At 36.3% G+C, this 23,984-nt stretch overlaps 1 protein-coding gene across 1 annotated transcript in view; it reads left to right on the top strand.

The window, feature by feature from the left end:
- Positions 1 to 2,256: 2,256 nt before the first annotated feature.
- The window catches only part of LOC140229214 (uncharacterized), a 35,811-nt gene continuing 14,083 nt past the window's right edge, over positions 2,257 to 23,984 (top strand). Inside the window, exons 1-2 of the mRNA XM_072309485.1 lie at positions 2,257 to 2,390; positions 2,476 to 2,521. Coding sequence (XP_072165586.1) covers positions 2,310 to 2,390; positions 2,476 to 2,521 — 127 coding nt within the window. The 5' untranslated portion in view covers positions 2,257 to 2,309. The remainder of the gene's footprint in view (positions 2,391 to 2,475; positions 2,522 to 23,984) is intronic.

The raw sequence follows: 23,984 nt of genomic DNA on the forward strand, positions 1-23,984 counted from the left end.
TGTCCACCGAAAATGATACAGAAATGACCTTTAGTTATGAAGTTATGATCGATCATGTAACATGGTCCGAAAATCACAAAATGGCGCCTAGATGACGTCATAGATATGTTACTGTCATGAAAACCTTATTGTGGCTAGATTTTGTCATGAGACATGTTCCCTGAAAATGTCATGTTATTCCGTAATGTTATTCTTGAGATATTGATGACACAAAATTGTCCAGAAAGAAAGAAGAATAAAAAGAAATAAAGAGAGATTTTGACAATCACAATAGGTGATACGCTGATAGCGTATCACCTAAAAAGGATAAAGGAAGGGCAAACACATCAAAAAGAGGGGAACAAGGCACCCTCCCCCCCCCCCCCCCCCACCCCATGTCCAGTGAACCCGCTTACATTCTCACTCACTCAAATCACAAAGTTACAGTGCAAATACTGCCAGGGAAGCATTAGTTGGGTGTGTATATAAGGAAGGTAGAAAATACACGCACAGTACACTGACACACACACACACACACACACACACACACACACACACACACACACACACACACACACTGGTGACATTCCCACCAGTTCAACTTGAACATCAGGGGGGGGGGTTGGGAGGGGGGGGGGCGGGGGGAACAACAGCGGATTTTATTTTACACACAGTGTGTTTATAGAAAATTGCGTCTTCACTTCGACTTGACGCCCGAGTTCACGCAAAGATACCTATTCTACGTACATAGATTGGCGCCCTCGTGGGAAAACGGCAACCAGCCGCCGTGCACAACGCGCTCCTTAACCTTTTGTTAAATGCTTTTAGAGGCATTGATACGGACTCGATCCTTTTATTCAGTGAGAGATTAGTATTTTATACCTCATTTGAGTTCATAATTAATACGTTCATATTGACAACCAGTGCCGCCATGTGATCTTTACAAGGAATAAATGTAATGTGAAACAATTATTTGTGTGTGCGTGTGTGTGTGTGAAATAAACACACAAGAACAGGGGCCTATAATACATCAATTCTAAATTAATAATTAATAAAGCACGATTAACAACAAATTATTTCCAATACTGGTAGTGGTCTTATCCTTACCTAGGACACACCTCAACGCCCCAGATAAATAGAAAATTAAGTATACAAATTAAACGGACCACATAAAAAAGGAGGAAAATGTTCCAACAAAAAATAGAGACCACAAACCATGCCAATTCGAGAAAGGGTGTGAACAAAATAAATCTGTGATTTTTGTGTGTCTGTGTTTGTCTTCGTAAAGGGTTTCAGATATATGTAATATTAAATATAAGTATAGCTTAATCTTCAGACAACGCAGTTTAATAAGATGATAATTCACAACAATCTTCATGAGTTCGTGAAATGTTTAGTTGTTTTGTTTTGTTTTGCTTTGTTTTGTTTTTTCATGTGGATGAGTAAACTGCGCTGGTTGATAACTCTTACAAATGAGCCCATCACTGGGATCATACCAATGACAGTTTGATCTTGGTTTGACAAGGGTAAAAACTCCGTCAGTAGGACAAGAAAGAGAAAGACTAAAACAAGCAACACACAACTTCCAAGGCAATCAGACGGCTTATGTAGCTTTGTCGACATCGTTTTCATCTGTATCTTTTTTCTATAAGATTTAGGTCTATCATGAACAGAGATAGATTTTTTTTTTTAAAAAAAAGAAAGAAAGATGGACTACACCCCCCCCCCCCCAATCTCTTTGTCTTCTCGCACAATTAAAGTCATTCACATAGAATTAAGACGCCCGCGAGATACTCAACAGGACCAATGACCAAAGTCAGCCTGTATAAGACTGAGAACAGAACAGAACAAAACAAAACAAAACAAAACAAAAACAAAACAATGGCAAAAACAAACAAATACGTGTTAGTAAACACACAAAACAAATAATGATTGTTGAAAAAAAAATTCCAAAATGAAAAAAAAAAGAAAAAAGAACAGAACAGACTACAGTGGTAGGCTTATAACACATGGGTAAGAAAAGGTGCTCTAGGCCTTACTTTTTACCTCGGTATTTTTCGGGAAAATTCATACAGACGCATGATTTTGATCACAAACTGCCGCGCAGTGCACCTAATAAAATGTGCGGCGCTCCTCAGCCTCGTCCGATCAACTATCAAGGTCGGACGGGATCGTGAGAAATTAATGAATAATATCGTGACTCAACTGAACCACCAACTTGTTTACTCCAACCCAACAAAAGAGCTTTTCGAGTTGTTTTCGTCGGCGCTGAAAACCCGGAGCGAGTGCTCGCTATTGTGGTACGATTTAGGGCCACGGTTGAGCGAGTTATGGTTAGTGCAAATAGTAAAATGGCCGACACGCGGAGCACCCTTCTGGAGTGCTCCGTGAAAATACGGCAAGGAAGAAAGGTAGGTTGCTGTAATTTCTTCAAAAACTCGTTATCAGTGATGTTTAAGAATGGATCTAACCGTGTAACATCTTTTTCTCTTCCAGTGGAAATCAAGATGGTGCGTTCTGACGAGGCAAAGTCCTGTGTCGGGTAAGTTCTGTTACTGTTCCTATAAAGTTGTTTTTTTAGATCTGTATATACCGGTATCTTAATGCAGCGGGTCGGATCGACTCTGCTCATATCAAGGTAGTTACTTATTTAACGATAGAGAAAGGATATCAGTTGAATGATGTAAGCGAGAGAAGAACAAAAACAAAACAAATACTTCTGTGTACAAAATAAAAATCTACACTATCTATGTTATTGTATGCTACATGGGGTGGCTGGCGTGAGTTGCTGGTGGTGGTGGCGGCGGCTTCGGACGTAGCGATGTGATGACCGTACTTGTGAGCTCGAGTGGGGTGGGTGAGAGGCGGGGGTGTTAGATAGTGTCCTCATATCGATTACCTCAAGACATTTGTAGTTTCACACATAAAGAAACAGAGGCATCTATTTCCAACCAGGATGCTGATGGATTTGTTTGTGTCATACTTTGGGATAATTTGTAAATGTGTAGTGTTAAGGACTTGCTTTCCAGGATTATATTCCATTTCAAGGCTGCTAGGCCATAATATTAGATTCTTAACGTTAGGTATCAACTTATGCCTTAATGGCTTCATATGGAAAGTAATAGGATGGACCATTAGAAACAACTGGGAAGTTTCTGTTAGAAAACCACAGGGAAATCCCAGTGGACCTATGGCATAGAGAAGAATTTGTGATGGACCATTAGAAACCCTACATAAAAAAAAAAAATAAATAAATAAAAAAAAAATCTCAGTTGACCCACAGTAATTACTAGTGGACCACTAGAAACCCACAGAAAATCCTGGTGATCCATCAGAATTTTCATGGTCTCTGAGTGTGTGTGAGAGATTTTGTAATGGTCCATCATTTCACTTTTCCTATTGAATAATGAAACCAGTGATGGTTCTAATGGTCCAGCCCAATGGAATTTCTGCTCATAGAAATTTGTGCAGTGGACCACAGAAACCAACAGAAAAATCCAAGTGAATAAATGTTACAATTACAATATGGGATATAGTACACATACTGACAACTTAGTACTATTTGTCAACACAACATGGAACACACACAAAAAAGTTGCAAACATATTGAAAGACTTGCCCAGTTCTTTAGTTTCATTTTGCTTTTCAGTATACATTCTACTGTATCACCATGTACTCATTGCTTACCTACTCTCTTCATTAAATTTTGCCATAAATATGAATTGTATGATGATTCCTGATATCCATTTGAATCATTGCTGCAAAATGTGTTTAAAAACTTTTTTCATGTCGTACATATATGCAAATTAGTTTCTAATGAACTGCACACTTCCAATTTTTGTTGGTCCTGTTAATGGTTCATAATGATTACTACATTTTGATGGATTATCTACTATTGGTCCTGTAAGTTTCCAATGGCCTAATAGGCTTTGATAACAGAGTATAATGATATGTTCTAATGGTGTTTATTGGTCCTGTTGGTTTTTAATGTTCCAATAGGTTTTGATAGAGTCTGTTCTGAATTTTTTCTGTTGGTTCCTGCTGAATTCTATTGTTCCAGTAGATTTTGATTTTAATTTTAAATGGTGTCTATTTGATGATTATAATGCCATTAAGGACTGCTGTTGGTTCATCAAAGTCTAACAGAAAGCATTAGGAACCATCAAAAATCTATGATGATCTTTCAAACAGTTCTAATGGAATTTTGACCTGAGTTATCTTGGTTCCATATCCATTGTTGGTTTTATGTTGGTAATGTTGCATCTGATTTGAGAATGCTCTTTTTTGTGTGGAATTATAAGGTTTGTCCAACATTTTCCATGTTATGTGTTGATAAGGCATTTATACCTCAAGCAGTAAGTGCTATATACAGTTAAAGACATGATTTACCATAAAATTGCAGATGAAACAAAAACCCAGTATTAGTGCTTTGAAGTAGTTCTATGAAGTGTGAGTTTGGGATAAAAACAACCACTGTAAAAATTTGAATCTGTATTATTTTAAGTATTATTAAATACACAAAATGTGAATGATAGTTATAATGAAATGTTGTCAGACTAAGCTGTCTACAGTTATGGTGTAATGAGAACAATACTGATATCTCCTTATATTTTAGGCTTTATTGCAAAAAAAAAACCAAACAAACAAACAATAAAATTATATGGTAGGATGTTTTGTGATACAACAGACCTACATATAATATGCATCAAATATGATATCTTGAACCTTTTTTTATCACTGTTCCCAAATAGGACCTTTGAGCACACAAATTTCCACTTCATCATCTTACCTGTAGATGAATGGCATGTCCACAAATCAATCATTTTATCTTGTCACTTTATCTTTTTCTTGTTTGTTTGTTTGTTTGTTTGTGATCAACTGAGAAGAAGAGATTTGTGGGAGATTGGAAATTATTAGTTTTCATAGAATATTAATGGGAAATGACATCCAGACATTCCTTCAGTGTCAAGAAAGCACTAAAATTATTATAGACTTTGTTTGGCAAAGATTTATCCAGGTTTTCAGGGGTAATCATAGGACAAGCAACAAAGGTATACAGCTGTACAAACAGTGTTCTAGTTACCAGTGTAGCATTTTCTAGGTGTGGAAAATTTACTCAATTACATATTTGGCTGGAATTACCTCTCTGAAATGCATTTAATAACTGTGATGCATTGTATGATGTCATTTTTGCAGCAGTTGTTCTACAAGTTCTACCTATAAGGAACATTGCAAACTCATGTTTCTATTTGCATGGTACAGTAGGCCCACTGTCAGTGTTCAATGTTATCTTAATAATACTTTGATGTTGCCATTGTAAGACATTTGTCTTGCTGTTAGATTTGCCATCAGAGACCATCTTACTACAGATTAAAATATTCATCACATTTCCATGCAAAATTATGGCATCTATGTGAAGAATACTTGAGAATTGTTTGTTCTCCTTCAGATTCACCTGTTTCGTTGACATTTGGAGGCAGCTTTTTTGGTGTTGGCTTCCGGTAGAGATTTCGTAGCATTCTCAAGAAAAATTGGATAATTGCTTAATCTCCAGCAACTTTGTGAATGATGTGTGACACATTGTGGGAGTGGGGCGCCTTTGAATGTTTCTACAGATAAATGGCTCTATATAAGTGCTGTTTCATCATCATCATCGTCATCATCATCTTACCTACACCACTATATAAACTGGTACTTCAAGATGACAAAATCAACTCTTGTAGGGATTTAAAGATGAAAAGTCTGCATTTGATACACCAAACTCGATCTGCAGTGTAATATTGATGCTGTTTAGCAAGTATGTTCAGAGTTTGAAAGAAATCTGTTTGTTGCTTTGTGCCACGTGCATGTGACATTTTCATGTTTTGCCTTGACCAACAGATCATGTGATATTTTCTTTGAATTTCTTGATGTAAAGTAAAATCAAACAGAAATTTGTGATAAGGCATTAATAATCATGCATTCAGTAATTTCTCTTTCTGTTTTTTTTTTCTAGTTGTCATCAGTCCAAAATGTATGTTTGTGAGTGGTTTAAATGTGTGTTGGGTATGTGTATTGCATTTTTCTTAGCCCTCTGGATAGGACAGAATTAAGAAGAATCACTCATCTTGTTCATAGTGTTTTGGTATAGTATGGTGCACATACTGCAGTCTTCAAAATGTTCTATTTTGCATTTTGTTAAGTATCAACTGTACCTCTGAAACACCTCTCAACCTCACCATTTTCTCTTCAAACTAGAGAAATGTGTAAAGAAATACAATATGGACGTACGGTACTGTACATTTGTAGTTGATGCAAGCATTTGTATGAACCTGCAATGTTGATACAGAACTGAAGGTTAGATTGGAGTATTAGTCATGCCAGAATGCTACAACAGAGATGAAATTCATGATATCAAGTATAGAGACTAAAATTCCATCCAGCTGTCCTTTGGAACATGAGTGCTAAGATTTTGTCAGTCAGCTGAGTGATCAAGAGGTGGGCAATGATTATTTGCCAGCATATTCAAGAAGCATTACTAATGTACAAGTTAATTCCAAATTATCAGAGCCACTATGTTTAAGTTTTTACTGCAGTGCATATTAACTGCATCTAAACATGTGTGCCGCATGAGCGGGATGTGGTTTCTATATCCCCTTTGCCTGAACTCTGTGTGAGGTACCTCCAGCACCGAGGATGCACTGGCTCAGCCAAAATAGAGAATGAAAGCATGAGAGAGAGAGGGAGACAGAGAAAGAGAGGGAGAGAGCAGGAGGGGAAAAAGATCCTTATTTGTTAAAGTCCAATCCAGTGCATTTGGTAAAAGGCTCCCCTTTGAAATGAAGTGTATATGCCACAGGCAGTGGTTTCCAGTCATTGTTAGCAAAGCAGGGAGACTCGAGGGACAATAAAACACTGTTTTTTTTTATTCTGCACAGAGAGACAAATGTTGTGTTCCACAAAAATCAGTTTGTGTGGCTTTTTCTTAAATTGCTTCAGAGTGTTTCTTGCAAATGTGTAGAATTGTAGGCATACATAACTGACTATTTAGTCTGTTAACTTCTTTTCTGATAGGCTTTTGTATATCCACTTACAACATGATATTAATTTGAATTTATGCAATTCTCTTTTGTATTCTTTAAAAATTCAAGCTTTAAAGCATGTGAAAAAGGTTTGTTATATTTATAGTAGAAGGTGTATGGTGCACTGTTAGAGACTTTTTTTCTTCGTACGTGTAGTCGGACATTTATGGCATAAATTTCATTTTTACTTTAAAAAATCCAGTTTACCATCTATACTGCAACACATAAACTTGTAAGCTTTGCATGTCTTTCATTCATTACTTTCAACAATCCATTTTTTTCTCTTTTTTTTTTTTGCGATAAGAAGGCCATTAAAAGTGATTTTACAGGGCCAAAAAGCAAGTTTGAACCGTGAAGAAACAAACACCCAGAGCAAAACATGACTGCTAGGTGAATGCACCCAGCATACAAATGCATTGTACAAAGTGAAGCCCTAAAAGTTTGGTAGTGGTTTCTAGATAACTTGTTCACCTGTAGTACATACGTAGGAACATCATGTAATGAAGACCAACTTCTTGACGGCTTTTCATGTTTTTTGTTTTATTTTGAGATCAGCTACAAACAAACATGATTGCTTGACTATACCTAGATAGGAGGCTAAGGAGGTCCACGGATTTTAAGATTATGGAATACTGTACCTTATTATGAGGATCCTTGCAAAACTTAATGGAAATATCCATGCCAAAAATTCTGGCCATTAGCAGAATCAGTTTGACACCATTTGTAACCTTGGGCAATTGTAATTAATAGAATGTGACATGTTTTCATACCTGTGTATAGCAGAAAGTGTAACTTCATGGTTTTCTTTTGTAAGTTTCAGAATGTATGCCTCAGTTATGAGAAATGTTCATAATTGTTGAATAACAATAACAAATAATAATTTTAGTACAGTTATATATGAAAACTACTTCTTAATCTTCTGTAGATAAAGACTTCCTTTCTGGAAGGCAAAATCCAACTGGCATGTTTTTAAATTATTCTGACCTAGGACAGTTGTCTTCTCTGTCCTTTTCACAATCATATTGCCTCAATGACCATAAAGAATGCTAAAAATCATGAACTGTTTTCAAGTTGTTAGGCAGTCCATACTTACGTCTCTTACCCATTGTAATTGATACAGTGACCCAGGTATCAAAAAGACATAATTGCACTTACATTACAAGGATGTGAGAACTGGAGGGGGGTGGTAACATCATTACATACATATATATATAAGTTATATATCTATTTACTTTTTTTTTTCCTCCAGGTTTGATTTATACACTTCATGATATTGCTGTCCTCATCTCAAAATTTTCAGAAATCAAGATTATATACTTTGTAGAAATGATTTATGATAAATGATACATTTTGATTGGTTTACATGTAGGTGATGGTATCACAAACATTGTAGAGAACTCAAGCATGCATAATGGAATGTTGATTTAATAGAATGACAGAGAAAAGGAGAGTGGAAAGTACTTAGAAATGTCTACTGATATACCATAGTACACCAGCCGTATGCAAGATGTTATCAGCTTACCTGAGCTGAAGGTTCAACGGTGAGCCATCTAGCTGGGGGCATGGGGCCTATAAGTCACAGATTGAAGGAATCGATCTTTAAAAATCTTTTTTTTTCTTCTTCTTTTTTTTTTTTTAGAACCACAAGTGATTGAGTAAGTACATTGGTGACTGCACTATCAAGTTTGTTCATGGTAGATGACATGGGGGTAGGGTTGGGGGAGAGCAAATAAGACAAAATAACCCCCAAATTAAAGAATCATGAAAAAACTTCTTCTCTTAACCAGAAGGGATAGAGTTTGGGTCATGCTATGATTAAGTACATTAGTGACTGTACGGTGTTGATGGTGGATCCACTCAGGGAGGTGGGACCACCTCCCTGATCCAATAGTGCTAAACTCGGGGGGGGGGGGGGGGGGGGGGGGGGCAAGTTGGGCTCAACTTTCACATTGTCAACTTATTCTTGAAAATGCATGGTCAAATTTTCAGTCAGCTTGGCAGGTTTTGTCATTATGATGATGTGCAAATGGGTACCATTGCCCACTTTAGGGCCTCTAGGAGGGTCCAGAACTCCCAAATTAGAACAAAATCTTCTGCTCAAAACCAGAAATACACTATCTAAATACAGTGTACATTAATGAAATTATTTTCAAGTTTGTTTATGGCAAATCCAGGGGTGGCCCCCTTGGATTGGGACCATCCATATTTTTCACATTTGATCTCCTCTTTGAAAATGTATGGTCAAATCTTCTACAGACTTGGCAGATATTATTGCCATAGAATATACGAATGACAAGATAAAGTGCACTCCAGGGGCCTGTTTCATAAAACTTGTCATCAGTGACAAGTTGTCATAGATGTGACAAGCTACTGAAATCCCTGCATCTGATTGGCTAAGAGCAAATTTGTCATAGAAATGTGGCAGTTGTCACTGATAACAAGTTTTATGAAACGTACCCCTGGAGGTCCCCCAAGCCACCCCCCCCCCCCCAAGTTTGCTATGTTCTTTGTGGGTAGTTGTTGCTTTCAATCTATGAATGAAATGTATTACTAGTACCTTCATTTGGCAGAGGTTATGTTTTCGGTTCAATATGTTTGTTTGGTTTGTGTACAAGAAAACGAGAAAAAATGAACAAATTTTCACCAAACTTGCAGGATGAGATCATAATGATATAAGAAAAAAATTATCAGACTTTGGGGTCATGAGGTCAAAGGTCATAGGGTCATAAAGAACATAAAATAAGATTATAAAAAGAATGAATAAGCTTAATCTCCCATAACTCTAGTGTGGATAATCAAGATTTTCAGAGTGTGCAGGATATTTTAATAATAAAGTAAGAAAGAAACAATTGAATTTGGGGTCATTAGGTCAAAGCTCATGGGATCATAAAGGACAATAATACTTCAATCTCCCAATAACTCAACAATGGATAATCAATTAAATTTTCACCAAATGTACACTTTGTAGATGTCCCTATCTATACCTCTATGTGTATAAAGATGCTGCCTACAAAATAGTAATATTTTAATCATGAGTTCTTCACTCTTGGAGAACTCTTCTTCAGAATGATTTCTGTAATCAGTGAAATCTTGAATGCAATAAAAGGAGTGCATGGATTGATAAACTGATTATAATCAGATGCTTGTGACATGTGCATGCTTTGAATGGTCAATTGAATAGTATGTGAGATAGTTACTTGTAGATTTAAGTCAAATATCAAGATAATGCATGTGTGAGGTTTAGTGATGAATAAGGTGACAAATGGGTGACAATGAAGCATAAGATTAAAGGTGTCACCAAGTCTAAAACATGTACATCAGAGCATTCAAGCAGTCATTCAATACAGTGTACATGCCTAGCTGAGACTGCACACAAGCTTTGCACTGTGCTTCGTCTATACTGTGTAAACATGTGATCAGCATGGACTTATTCCACCATTCATTTTATCTCACAACTCTGTCCCAGAGTAGGTTAAACTCCAAGCCACAAAGTTTTTCTTTCGTTTTCTATTGATGCCTCTTTTTTTTTCGCCTCTCTCTCTCTCCCTCTTTCCCTCTTAGGCAGTGGTGCATTTACCTGTTACAAACTTAACGTATAGGTAGTCTCTACCTCCAGACTTTTGTGAAACTCCATGTTATTTTCTCACATAAAAAACCTTAAAAAAAAAGGAATGATGATTTGTTTATAAGTTCATGATTTAAATATTCTGCCAGGCCATTGACAATATTTAATTAAGTTGGTAAGTGTAGCAGCAATGTCAAACAAAAAGGAAAGAAGATGGGAGAGGCTTTATAGTTAAAGATGGCATCATCATGGCAAGATCCATTATTTAGGTCTGAAAGCTCAAGTAGAAATACTTTGTGATGCACAACATTGTGAAGAACATTCTTCAAAGTGCTCAAGTCCTGATATGTGGTGATGCTGACTAATGCCTGAAAAGAAAGTGAATATCTTTTAACATAGTTTAAGCGTACAGCCCTACAACAACGACAACGACATCATTGGAGCCAAAGACGGATAAAAAGTGGTCACAATGATGCCTAGTGTGTGACCCCACTTCCCTGTTTACCAGTGCGCTTTTGTTTGCCTCCATGCCTTCTATTGTTGTAGCGAGACTTGTGCATTCCAAGCATAGTGAGTTGGTTGTTTGTCAGTGGCGCTCGGCCGTGGCACAGACTATTGTCCGCACCCAGAATCTCCATCCTCTCTCCCCACTGTTTTGAAAGCCCTAGTATTGAGCTACAGGTGCATGTACTGAGAAGCTGTGATTTCTTCTACTTTGGTGCACGGACCAAACCGACTGCAGCAATCCAAAACCATCCATTGGTTCCTATATAGTGCAATGCATGTCTGAGTCATATTCCATGATCAGGAAGCATTACAGATTGTACACAATGCTGAAAAGTCATGACGGAGGTATCGGAAGATCTCCTGTCCACATTATACCAAAGTTACAGTCTTACTTGTACGTACAAGGTGTGCATTCATACACAATTTATGATTGTAGAATTAAAGCCACTCTGATGTTGGACATTTTTTCTGAATGTGTCAAATACATCGTTGTTTGATTTACACTAAGATATCTTTTTAACACTCGAGATGCTTGACACAAGCTACGTATAGCACCAAGTGTGATGCCATGTCTCCTAGAGATATGAATATAACTTTCACTTTTAACTACTGAACTGTTCCAGCTAGCTTGCCTAAAAGGGATCTGTAACTTCCTGTTTGTTTTTACTTAAAAAAAACAACCCTCTCTCTCTCTTTAATGATCATAGGGAACCCTGGTTTTTATGTTGCTGTTTAAAGGCACCTAAAATGGTACATTATTTGTGTGCCGTCACCGTTCTGTGAATTGAACGGATTTGTCCTGCATGAGCACCTCAACAACTGAATGAACCCTTACTGCTTCTTCTCTTTCAAAACATTGTTGCAAATCCTAGACAGGCAACTAATCCTTTGCCTACAGTGTTCCTTAAAGAACTTTTCAATCATGTCACACAATGAAAGTATACCCATAAAATTCTAGGCCTTTTTCACTTTCAAGATCATCAGAAATTTTGAAGAAACTGGCCCATTAATCATTACATAATAAAGTTGTATCTGCCACTCTCTCCTCCACTGTACAAGGATGTGCAAACCAATCAAAATCACAACACATTAATGAGAGAGCAAATTGGTATAACTAGCTGCTGTTTGTGGGACATAAATGTATCTTGCATTCTCCAGTAAATGTAGGTTTGTTGTAACTTTAAAGGTAGAGTTATGGGAATAGAAGCTTGACTCTCTTGAGTGCAAGCAAACATCAATAAGTTTTATTAGATGTCAGTGGAAGTTACAGAAGGGATTCCAGTAGGTTTAAGATATCTTCTCAGAAACTTGAGTTGAAACAACATTTGACTACTAGGACTTGCAAGTTGACTGCTGTAAAGTTGTGTTTTAAAGTTGAATTAAGTAATGCAATATATCTTGCAATTATTGCATTACCAGGCCATGTGACATTTGTAATTATTGCAAACAAAGCTGAGCTAGCTTGGTATGAAACATTTTGGGTGTGTGTGTGTGCTGATTGGAATCTGGATTCATCATTTCATGGAACTAAGAGACCTCACCTCCTAATAATGGCAATTTGTTTATAATGAATGCCAGATAATTTTTACCAATAAAAAGGAGAAGACAATGGGGGGGGGGGGGATCATTAACATGTAAAAGTATCATTTCAAATGGATTCCCAGGGAAACTGACAACTGTTGAAGTGGAAATTTTCACTGTGTTGAAATTTACATGCATTTTGCGTAGCCAGAAACTAGCACAAAAATAAAAGCATGCAAATATTTTTGCTTTCAGTATACTTGATTAGTTGATATCTTGATTCTGCAAAATAAAAACATGCAAAACTCATCCTACCCAGCAAGCATGAAAAATTACCAAAAAATATCTTACGTTTACAGTATTTTTCAATAAAAACTTTGTTTATTTCATTTAAAGTTATTAAAACTGTACCATCTGTCATTTTTGCTAATATTTTCTTTACAAATCTATACACAGATAGTTAAATGCTTCAGAATGGTGACATTGCTGCCAGTATATAAAGCATGTATGATACATACATACTAACAGTTGAATCAACTGCTTCCCACATAATGTGTTTGACAGTCAAATAAAATCAAAGGCTCTGAAATATTCACAAATCTCTCCTTCTGGCAGAAACAAGGTTGACTTCTTGTAACCATCTTCTGTGTCATGCCACTCAGAGGACAGAATCACAGGAAACCTAAGCCTTCAAATCCAGCTTAATTTTGCTGTTCTCCACGGCATAATCCCAACTACCCACATGATTTGCAAGTAGATCGGCCCAAGAAATGCCCTGACACACAGCAAAGAGTCAACACACTTTAGGAGGATATGTTTGTACCAGGAATCGTGGCCGACTTTACAGTTTGAAAGCATTATCGTTTCAGGTGCTAGTGTTTTCTCTCTCAGTTGGAGCTCTGATGCATCTGCTGTAAAATCAGTCATTCCACTGGCAGCTCATTTGTATGTTACACAGTTGGCATGTTGAGATTGATGGTCATCCAAGACTTAATAATCCTGTTGTTACCACAGGCAACTACAGTGCACAATACAGCTTTTACATGTCAGTATAGTATTGTGAAATAATGGTCTTCAAAGGGTTAAAGGCTCCCAGCAGTCTTGGATTCATGTATAAATGTGTTGTTTCCTCTTTCCCAGCCAATTAAGCTATAGCTGTTGCTGTTTTGTGATGTTATATGGATGCTTATTACTGGACTGAAGTCACAAGCCATACAATCCTGTAACAATTTCTTGATGATATTAAACTATATTATAGGCAGTGAAATAAGAAAACTGTAATTTAGTGAGGAATGCACTCCCTATAGTTGTTATTTGTTTGTTGCTGTTTTTTTTTTGTGTGTGTGTGTTAACAGAGAAGTAATATGACTGATATATTGCAGCACTTTGATTATCTTTGTAAAGTCTTGGGCTCATGTTCCTATCTCACTAGCTCTATTTCATAAGAAACAAAAACAACCTCCATGTACTCACTTTAATTTGAATGTATACCAGTTATCCTCTTAATTGGCAGTAAAGAAAAAAGATTAATCCTGAGGTATGGTATTACTATATTTTAGAAGTTCACTGTCAATTGAACAATTTTGTTTAACCCGGCCGTTTAGGATGAGTCCCGAGTATACTCGGGCACATGTCTATGGGAAATGTGCGTTGTTTCAAAATCAGTCCGTCTTCAACGAGTTAAAACACAACCAAACTGTACGTTCCCTTAAATGGCTTGAATAAAATGCTTGGATAGTAACAAAGAAAAGATATATTTGTATTGTATTACAAACCGGATTCCAAGTATTGAAAAGTGTTTTTAGACACCAGTTAATTGAATAGCTTGATACTACGTCCGGAGGGAAGAATCATCCATAAATTTGTATAATGTAAAGTAAACTGGTCTATTTCAAGCTAAGCATGTGCTCTCACAGACCTTGATGTGTGATGGTTGTGACCGTCATGTTTTTGTTTCAGTCTTCCATGGTTCAATGACATTCCAATCACATCAAACAGGCATAAATACTTACTTTACACTCTGACATGAATGTGCCTACACCTGTTTGTCACACATATTAGGCACACAGAACTCCCACACTTCCTCACCTTTGAAAAACAAGGATGGCTCATTGTGAAGAGGATAGGAAAAAGTAATGTTTTCAACCACTTTCACTCGTATAACAGTTTGGGTTGGCAAGGGGATAAAGTTTTGATTTTGCAGAAATCATTTCAGTGTAGCTATTTACATACAGTATATGCTTTCAGAACCCTGAGCAACTTAATTTCTGTATCTTTTAAATGATAAGCAAGGCAACATATCCAAGTACTACATGTATGAGTCATCCATGATGGAGTTGGGCAAATGAACAGGAGGCAAGATGAAGATGGCATGTTTTTGAGGGGAAAAATGCATTCCGAGGTTTCTGAGAGCCTTTCCCAAAGATTGCTATTACCCCACAATAAACGAGTTAGGTTTTGTTCAAGTGCCCAAACAAACTCCCTCAACGTTTCTCCTAATTGTCCTAAGGTATTTACGAGAGTCAAGAGTGACAAAAGCAAACTAGCTTTTACCCACTACACCTTTATCTAGATCTCTATTTTCTTGCCATGTCTTTGATACAACTGTCTGTAAACACTTGAATTAAGAGATGTCTGTTCATTAAAAGGTATTCAGTACCAGAGTTGTTTTGTTTTTTTCCTCCATAGATACTCTCAAACGAAAGATTTAGTTGTCATAGCATGCATGGGTGATGAAGTGCACATTGTTTTCTACAAGTAACAAGTGAATATGCAAAAAGATGATGGGCTATACATTGGGGCCAATTTCTTTTGCATTACTTAAAAAATATATATATATTCAACCAAACTTTGAGAACAAAAAAAAAAAGAAGATAATTCTAATTAAATGGTTCTAATTACAATTGTTGCCTGCTAACTTCCTTGCTACTGTGCATTACTTGTGTCCAGAGTTTCAAAGGGTGAGTAAATACACACTACCAAGGAAAAGAGGTAATGTCGCCATCACTTAGCTAAACTAGACATTGTGTATTTCTCATGCAACACCTGTCATCTTTTATAATATACAAATCTAAGTGAATAGTGTTAAACTTTTTAAATCTTTTACAAATCTAAGTGAATAGTGTTAAACTTTTTTAGAGAAAGGTCATGAGCACATTCAAGCTCTCTTTCTGAATGCATCGCACACTGTGGAACCTGCACTGTATTGTACTTGAGTACAAAATGCCCGAATGCTCTTGCAGAAACTATAGGAAGGGTTACACAGAGCCTGAAGGGGGAATGCTTCAACGTACATATGTAAGGGGCATGATCACAGACACTCAAGGGATTTATGACTACAAGCTGGAAAATGCTGTATTATACCTCTTGTGCAGCAAGATATACAATAAAATGTCTCAGTGTTTTCTAATAAGATATAGATTGGTAGATTAAAAGGAATGGGTTTCTATAGCTATTGAGTGGGTTCTAGCAACAACAACAACTACAACAACAAAACAGGTTATGGTTACATGTTGCTATCAAGTATGGTTTAAAATAGTGGCCTGACAAAGTGTTTAAAACACTTTATTTTTTCACCCCCACCTTCTCAACGTTGAAAACTAAACATATCAGAATTCTGCTTCTACGGCATGTATGTCAAACATGGCACAACAGCATGGGAGCAATATGATTCGATATGGAAAGGTTCACTTCCCAAAGTGCTTGAATTATGAATGACTGATTTTTCAATGACTGGCAACCATGACAATTTGATGCTGAATCAGTTGCAATTGTTTGAGAAAAAGAAGCTACAATGTAGCACATTGTATCAATTTAGCTTTCTAGGCATGCTTTAATGATACAGGCTACAGTCTTGATCAAAAAAAAATGATCCTTCCCAAAGAGTGCCTGTGGGTTTGGTGGTGGTTGCTTTTTTTTTTTACTCATGGCCTGATGTAACCATATGCTTGACCTTTCCCCTCCTTTAAACAAAGGAAATTTACAACACTGCAAGAGACATTCTTGTTACAGTTCGTATGTGTTTATAGTTGTACCCTTAGTAAATATGTTTAATCTGATGTTGCGCTATATATAAAAAACATGGCAGACCAAATGTAAACATAGTGGTGACCTGATATTTTGCTTTACGTGTACATTGATACTAAGAGAATGAAATGTGTGTCTTATGCTAAAGATATTGCTCTCATCATTAAATTATGCTTCTGTGCTTAAAGGAGACCTCCAAATGATCTTCAGATTTTCACGTTTGAACAGCTATATAAATTAGAGTTTCAGAATTTTTGATAACTGGGATGAAAAATAACCAAATATTTTCAAAATTTATAATAAATTGCAATGATCCGATCAAGGATGATGACATGGCAGAGTCACCATGGGAATGCATGAGTTGAGGCTCAAGGAAGCATCACAAAAGAAGAAGGCATGCATAGATTATCCACAGGTGAACTCGCAAGCTAGCGGTAATGTAATAGAATTACATTGTACACTGCTACATTTCTGGAATATTGTGAGCCTCTATGTCATCATCCTTGTTCAGTGTAATTTGTTTAAGGTATTTCAAAGTATTGTTTCTCTACTCAAGAACCACAATAAATTCGATCCACAAATTATGGAGCTGTTGATTTATATACTACATTAACATTGTACATGATATGAAATCATGAAAATTGTCTCGAATGCCCCTTTAACTTTTGCAAAAGAGGATACCTGGTAATGAGTCCAACCCCTGGATATTTGGTCAACATAATTACATTTTTTGTGTACAGTCAGCACAAGTTGCAGAATGAATCAATGTCACTACCATATTGCTAGTGATAAGCCCTTCCTGCTTTATTCAAAGCCTGTGTCTATTCCAACAAAGCTAAACTGTTTACAGTGCGTGGTTATGCTCACTGCAAATAAGCACATTACAACTGACTTTGAAGTTTTGAAACAGATGAAGTTCATACTTTACATTCATCAGTAAGGCCAAATCTTCAGGGTGTTTTTCTTGCATGTAAATGAACTTTATAATAATGATAATTCTAAAATGCATTCAGGTCTTGTCTACCATTAGATCTTACAGACAACATTTATTTCACTGAAAATAGTTTATGCTCTAGAAACCAGGGATGATTATGATCTTGATTTCAGTTTCATTACCATCAATATCACTTATGCTGTTTTCTCTTCTTCATTAGTAATAACCTGATTTGCTAATACAGTATTTGCTAGAATCATGCTGAACATCTCCCAAAATTTGGCCAGCCTATGATTACATAAAAACACCCTGTGGTTATAGCCATCTGCTCTACTGGTGAATATTTAATCCCTGACAGTGATTTGAAACTTTTACTATCTTATGATAAGGTTTAGTTTGTAACAAAATGGGTAATGTGGATATCCATAAGAAATAATGATTGAAAAGCAAGAAGTATCACATATTAAAACAAGTTTTAATGTCATGTATTTCATGAAATATAGTAAGCAAGTTAATCATCTATACTTTTCAAATGTGACATTAAATAGTTGAGTTGGTGACTAGAAAGAAAGAAGTCAGCTTCAGCTTAAGCAGCCAAGCCCTTAGTTGCTCCTCAGATCATTATCCTCTGACTTGTCAATACACCACGTGAACATGATCAATGGGTAGACTTTGTACATGTTTTTCAGCTGTACTCTTTGCTCTTCAAACACTGTAAACAATCCCAGGAATAATCCCTTTATTTACTTGTTTTTGTAGCACTGAGTCAAAAACAAGTTATTGTGGCCTCTAAATAGCGTGCTGGATTCTGAAAAACACGATCCGGGGATTGGCATACTCTTTTCTTTCGGAGAGGTATCAAACTTATCTTTGGAATATTTGCTCTTGGAGTTCTTTTACCTTGCCAAAACCTTTTTAATTGATATGGGCCCATTCTTCTCTAAGTTTTGTTGCCATGTTTTTCACATTCGCTCTTCTCACAAAATATAGCTCCACAAATTTGTGAACTTTAGTCCAGATCTTGTTGTACAGAAACCAGTTCTTAAGAAGTTCATTTAACAGTGATCGAGTGCAGGCTTTACCCAAAAGACTAACGCTTAGGTCAAATTTTGTTAGACTGGTCCTCACCTAGTGTTCAGTATACATAGTAATATAGCTTTGCTGTGCACTGAAGAAAAATTGGCTGATTGTAGTACTCATATTATTAGAAACATTGTTTCAACTGTGTGCTGTGTTTATACTTGCCATTGACTGTGGGTGGGTTGCCAAAAATTTGCAAAGAGGAAAATCTGATTGGTGAAAACTTCATGAAACCTTTTTTAATGATTCTGTCTAGGAACCAAAAGGATGATGATAATCAAAGAAAAGTCTATTGTCATACATGTAGTGCCTTTTCTGCTTTCTTCAGCCAGTGAACCCACAACATGTTCAGTGTGAATCAAAATTTAGAGACTTTGACTGACAAGTGGGCAGGTTATACAACAAGACTTCATGAATGACTTTATCTCACAGTATACCTCATTTAGCTGGCCTGCTATTTTGACTTATGTAAGAAATTATTCCCAGATTTGAATCCACCACATAACTATTCACAAGATCCTGAACTCTGTTGTATGTATTGTTTCCCCTTTCCTTCCTGTGAGTATCTATCAGCAAAGATCCCCCTTCACACTTTTGTTGTTTAGTACATGTTTGATAAATTCTGTTAGAATCTCTTGAAATTAATGTGCTATTTCCTATAACCTGTACAAGATTGATTTTAATTTGGTAGTAAGTTCTGTGGTTGTGAAATGTATCCATTGATTCAAATGAAGTTACTTTTTTGACATATTAATCCACAAATTAAAGCAGTTAAGATGTATGTGACCTTCCAATCAACAAAGAGATAGTTTAAAGTCATGTCATGGAAAAATTTGGATTTAATACTGAAGACTTCATTGCTGTAGCAGGATTCCAAGATAGTGTATATGTTCTACAGTATGTAAATGGAGATCAGCATCAGTATGAGAAACCCACATGCTGTAAGTTCAGGTCTAAATGAAATTTCTCATGATCATTAAAATACCTTGTTTTTTTTATCCTATTCACCTGAACATTTTGTGAAACTCCAAGATCAGAATCATAGTACCTGTGTCATTATAAATGTTGATTAGTCAGAAATAGTGTAATATTCTTAGATTGAGGAGAGAAGTCCTACAATGTAGCAATCTTTAAATGTCCTTGTGTAGAATGCTGTGAAATACCACAAACCCATAATGTCATGCCTACAGTTGATCCTGCCTGAATTGCTTATTTTTGTGTCTTTGCCATTGGAAATCACTCAGCCATTGTTTGACATGATATCCCAGATATTTTGAAATTGGAGTATACTGACAAACATGGTCTCAGTGACTGTCTTGGCTTCACTGGTTTGAAATCAATCTAGTTCAATTACTCTCAAGTCAAGTCAGTGTTCAAGGAAACATACTACCATATTACAAACAAAGCTAAAAACTAGTTCACAATTTGGCTTTCTGCATAGCTGATGCAAAGCTGATGCATGTCAGATTGATTTCTTGCATTATGTCTAGCAGCCCATCACCAATACAAATTTGTATGTCCACACCTTAACAGTACAAAACCAAAATATCAATACTTTACTGGTTATTTGCTGTGCAATACAAATTGTAATTCATGCCAAACTCTGGCTCTTTCATAGCCTTTAAAGTGAAGGCAGTGAGAGTTGAAGTGGAAAAGTCTTTTTATTAATGCAATTAAAAAAAAAAATGGATGTGTGTGTTTGCTTGTTCAGGACTTGCAACATACATTATGAAAATCCATAACAGTTGTGTTTAAAAATTCTTTGTGAGAGAAAGAGAGATAAAAAGAGCAGGAAGGGAGTGGGGGGGGGGGGGGAGGTAAGTGAACGGTGAATGAACACACTTCTTTTTGGAATGCGTAGTAATATTTGTTGAATGCCAGATAATGGGATTTGATACTCATTCATAGTTTGACAAACAGAACCAGTATATTCCAACAGTAACATATGCTTCAACATATTTCTCGCCATCTTTTTCTTTTTAAATATTTTGAAGTACATATAAACAAAGCACTCTTAACCATGGGCAAAGTACAACACGATTTGTAGTTTGCATAACTTTAGGTGTGTCTGCATACATTTTAGAGTTAGATATTGAATTATGAATTTAGAGAAGCATGGTGAAAGGAAGTAGTACATGTAATTTGTTTTGTGTGTGTGTGTGTGTGTGTGTTCTGTTTTGCATTTTATTCAACAGATTTTGAATTTGAGAAGTGATATCCTGTTAGTGTTTTAAGTTGGTACCAAGCAATGAATGGGCTTTGGTATGCATTTTCTTTTCTCTCTCACTCTCTCTCTCTCTCTCTCTCTGTTTGTATCATCATGTATGGCTTTGCTGGCTATAACTTACAACATGTAATGTCTACCTGTTATTATGAAACGATCCTTAAATTTGTTTAAAATACAATGTAGGTGACTGTTTTATTAACAGTATCTTGATTAAGGTTTTCCATGTTTACTCAGTAGTATCATGTATAGTGTCACCGATGTTTAACCAATTATGAAGAGCTATCATTTACAATCAAGAGTTGATTTCTCTGGTACCATACTTAATTACTTGACTGTGAAGTTCATGTCTTTGCTGTATTTAATTCTGCATTGGGAAAATGTTTTCCAATCAGTTAGACATGCAGTGGGGGAAACTGTATCGAATATTCACTATATCTTACAGATTCTAGTTGACATATTTTGCTTCCAAACTTTAGTGTAATTCCAGTAAAAGTAGAATCCCTAAGGTAAGTTTATCAGATGTTTAAAGTAGATTAAAACTGACTTAAAACCAAAGGTTTATGTGAACCTTTGTCTGCACCTACATGTGGTTTTGAAGTGGTCAGATTTGATCATTTCTGTGGCTGCTCACAAACAAATGCAGAATTTACTGTATACACCATATTTCGCGAGTCTAAATTTTCATGAATCGGAAATTCCAGACAATTTTGCGAGTGGTTAAATTTGCGATCATGGAGTCCTGTACTGAACAGAGAAGTGTATATGTACATGTACACATGTATGTCAAATTCACATTGGGATCAGAGTCAATATTTTCGCATGTCTTTAATTTCGCAAATAGCACCTGACTCACGAAATTCGCGAAAATAAAAACCTCGCGAAATATTCGGCATATACAGTAGAGTAAAATATCCCGTTTGCGGCAGTTTAAGCATTGTTAAGGGTTTTTCCAACTTGTAAACAAATCAGGCAAATTATTTTCAACCATTTCATTTATCATAGACAAGATTATTCATTAACGGAATTGTTTTCATAAAAGAAATTTACCATTGACCAATGCAGTTTTCATGATTTACCAGGGCAAAACCCGGCACAATTTTCGCTGATAAGGGCGATATGCGACGTAGTATTTCTGCTTGCGGCACGATGTACATGTACAATCCCTATGCAATACGCGCGTGCTCCGCGATCTTTAGCTGAACACCTTCACATGTCTCGCGAACATTGCGTAAGCGCCAATTCCCATTGCGAAAGCACGTGAAAATAGCGGGCGCACATGCATTGGCCACAAACAAGATCGCAATTCTGGCGGTGCTGTTGATGTCTTTCTCGTGTTTTTCTCATTTTTTTTCGATGGTTACATCCACTTTCCGAAAAAAATGGCGGCCCACATCGGCTCGCGAAAGTTCTATTTTACGTGAGGATATGTTTTCAAAATCCATGAACATCGAGAAAACGACAAAAAATCCAGTTTCTTGGACCATTGTTTCTTAACTGTTATGTTAAGAAGTACCGAAAATTTCATTTTGGATGCGATATGTTGTCATTTAGGTGAAAAAATTTCACTTTCATCAGAGATCGTGCCTATTTTATCGGTTGGTTTTTGTTGATTGCTAGTGTGTTAGTATATGTGTAGTGTGCATGTAACAGTGCAGTGCTGTGTTTAGCGGTATATTACCGTGTATGCTGTACCTGCCGCGAACGGCTGCACGGCCGCATACTGCCGTAGTTACTCTAGTTGTTGTGATTTTGTACATTGTAGTTTGTAATATTGACCTAAAGTGGTGCATACAAGGATGTCATCTCATGTGCTGGATACACCTCCCAGAACTGATTTCACATCATTTAATGTATTGATTTATGAATAAAATGAGAAGGTCTATGAAGGAGGTGTGTTCAAATCCCATGTTTGCAGGAAGTGTTGTTTTTGTCAGCATTGGAGAAAAACCAAACTTACCATGCCGAAAGAAAGAAAGAAAGACACCCATCAGTCCTTGATAATGACCAGACTTAAGTTTTTTTTTTTACCGTTTTAAGTTTAGGACAAAGATTTTTTTTTTCATATTGTGACTATATCTTGCTATGTTAAAGTTTAATCTCCTCTTTTGAAAAAAATGTAGAGCAGGTACAGTGTATAAGAGAGTAGCGGGCATGATTATATTACTCAATCATTTCATCGTTTTCTAATATCTGGATTTATTACAGACTATACAAGTCATTTCAGGAGAAATGCAGTTGTGTATTAGTACACATTCATCTTTAATTCATGATTTTCTCACAAAGTGAATGTCTCAGTTGTTTTTCCATTGGCATCAGATGTACATGTTGTACTGCACATGCCACTTCCATGTTTAGGTAAAGAAATTGTTCCCTGTTGCAGACAAAGACAACATTCAACCCGAGGAGGAAACAAAGTTGATGTCTGTATCAGTTCTACATGTATGCATGCATTCAGGCCCATCACACATTCCTTGTGACTGAATTGATTGTTTGCCAGCATGGTGGGTGACTCTATAGGGGGTCGGAGATGACATCCTGAAGCTCCTTGGTAAAGAATAGCTATCTAGTCATGTGATCTGCTGGCATGTGTTGAGTTAAATTTGAACCATTAAAACATTTTTCCTCATGGCAGGTTGTCTCGACGCACAGCTTTCCAAGCATTTCATCTAATGAAAAACAAATGAACATATTTACAGTATGTACTGTGTAAAAACCACATAAGGCAGTGAAATACAATTGAACAACCAATTGTATATATCAATTTTTGGATGTGCACAAGATTTTTTTTTCCATTGCTTAAATGTATGTTCTACAGAAAATGTTTGGAACCAGGTGTCATTAATGCATGCTACACATTGTAGATGAATGTTGTAACATCAGTGTGCCAAGAGACAAATTTTACTTTCAGGAGTCATATTGCTACATTTTTAAAATTGTCAGCTGAAGGGTATACCAACTGTTTTATATCAGTTGCCTTCTTATTCTTTAATATTTTCCCTTGAAATATCTAGTATAAAAACAAGATTTTGTGTGACCTATTTCCTGTATTTCAGCTGGTATTTGGTATGAAGTTTGACTGCATTA

Source organism: Diadema setosum, chromosome 5 (genome assembly GCF_964275005.1).
Source record: "Diadema setosum chromosome 5, eeDiaSeto1, whole genome shotgun sequence".
In the NCBI taxonomy this organism is placed as follows: domain Eukaryota; kingdom Metazoa; phylum Echinodermata; class Echinoidea; order Diadematoida; family Diadematidae; genus Diadema; species Diadema setosum.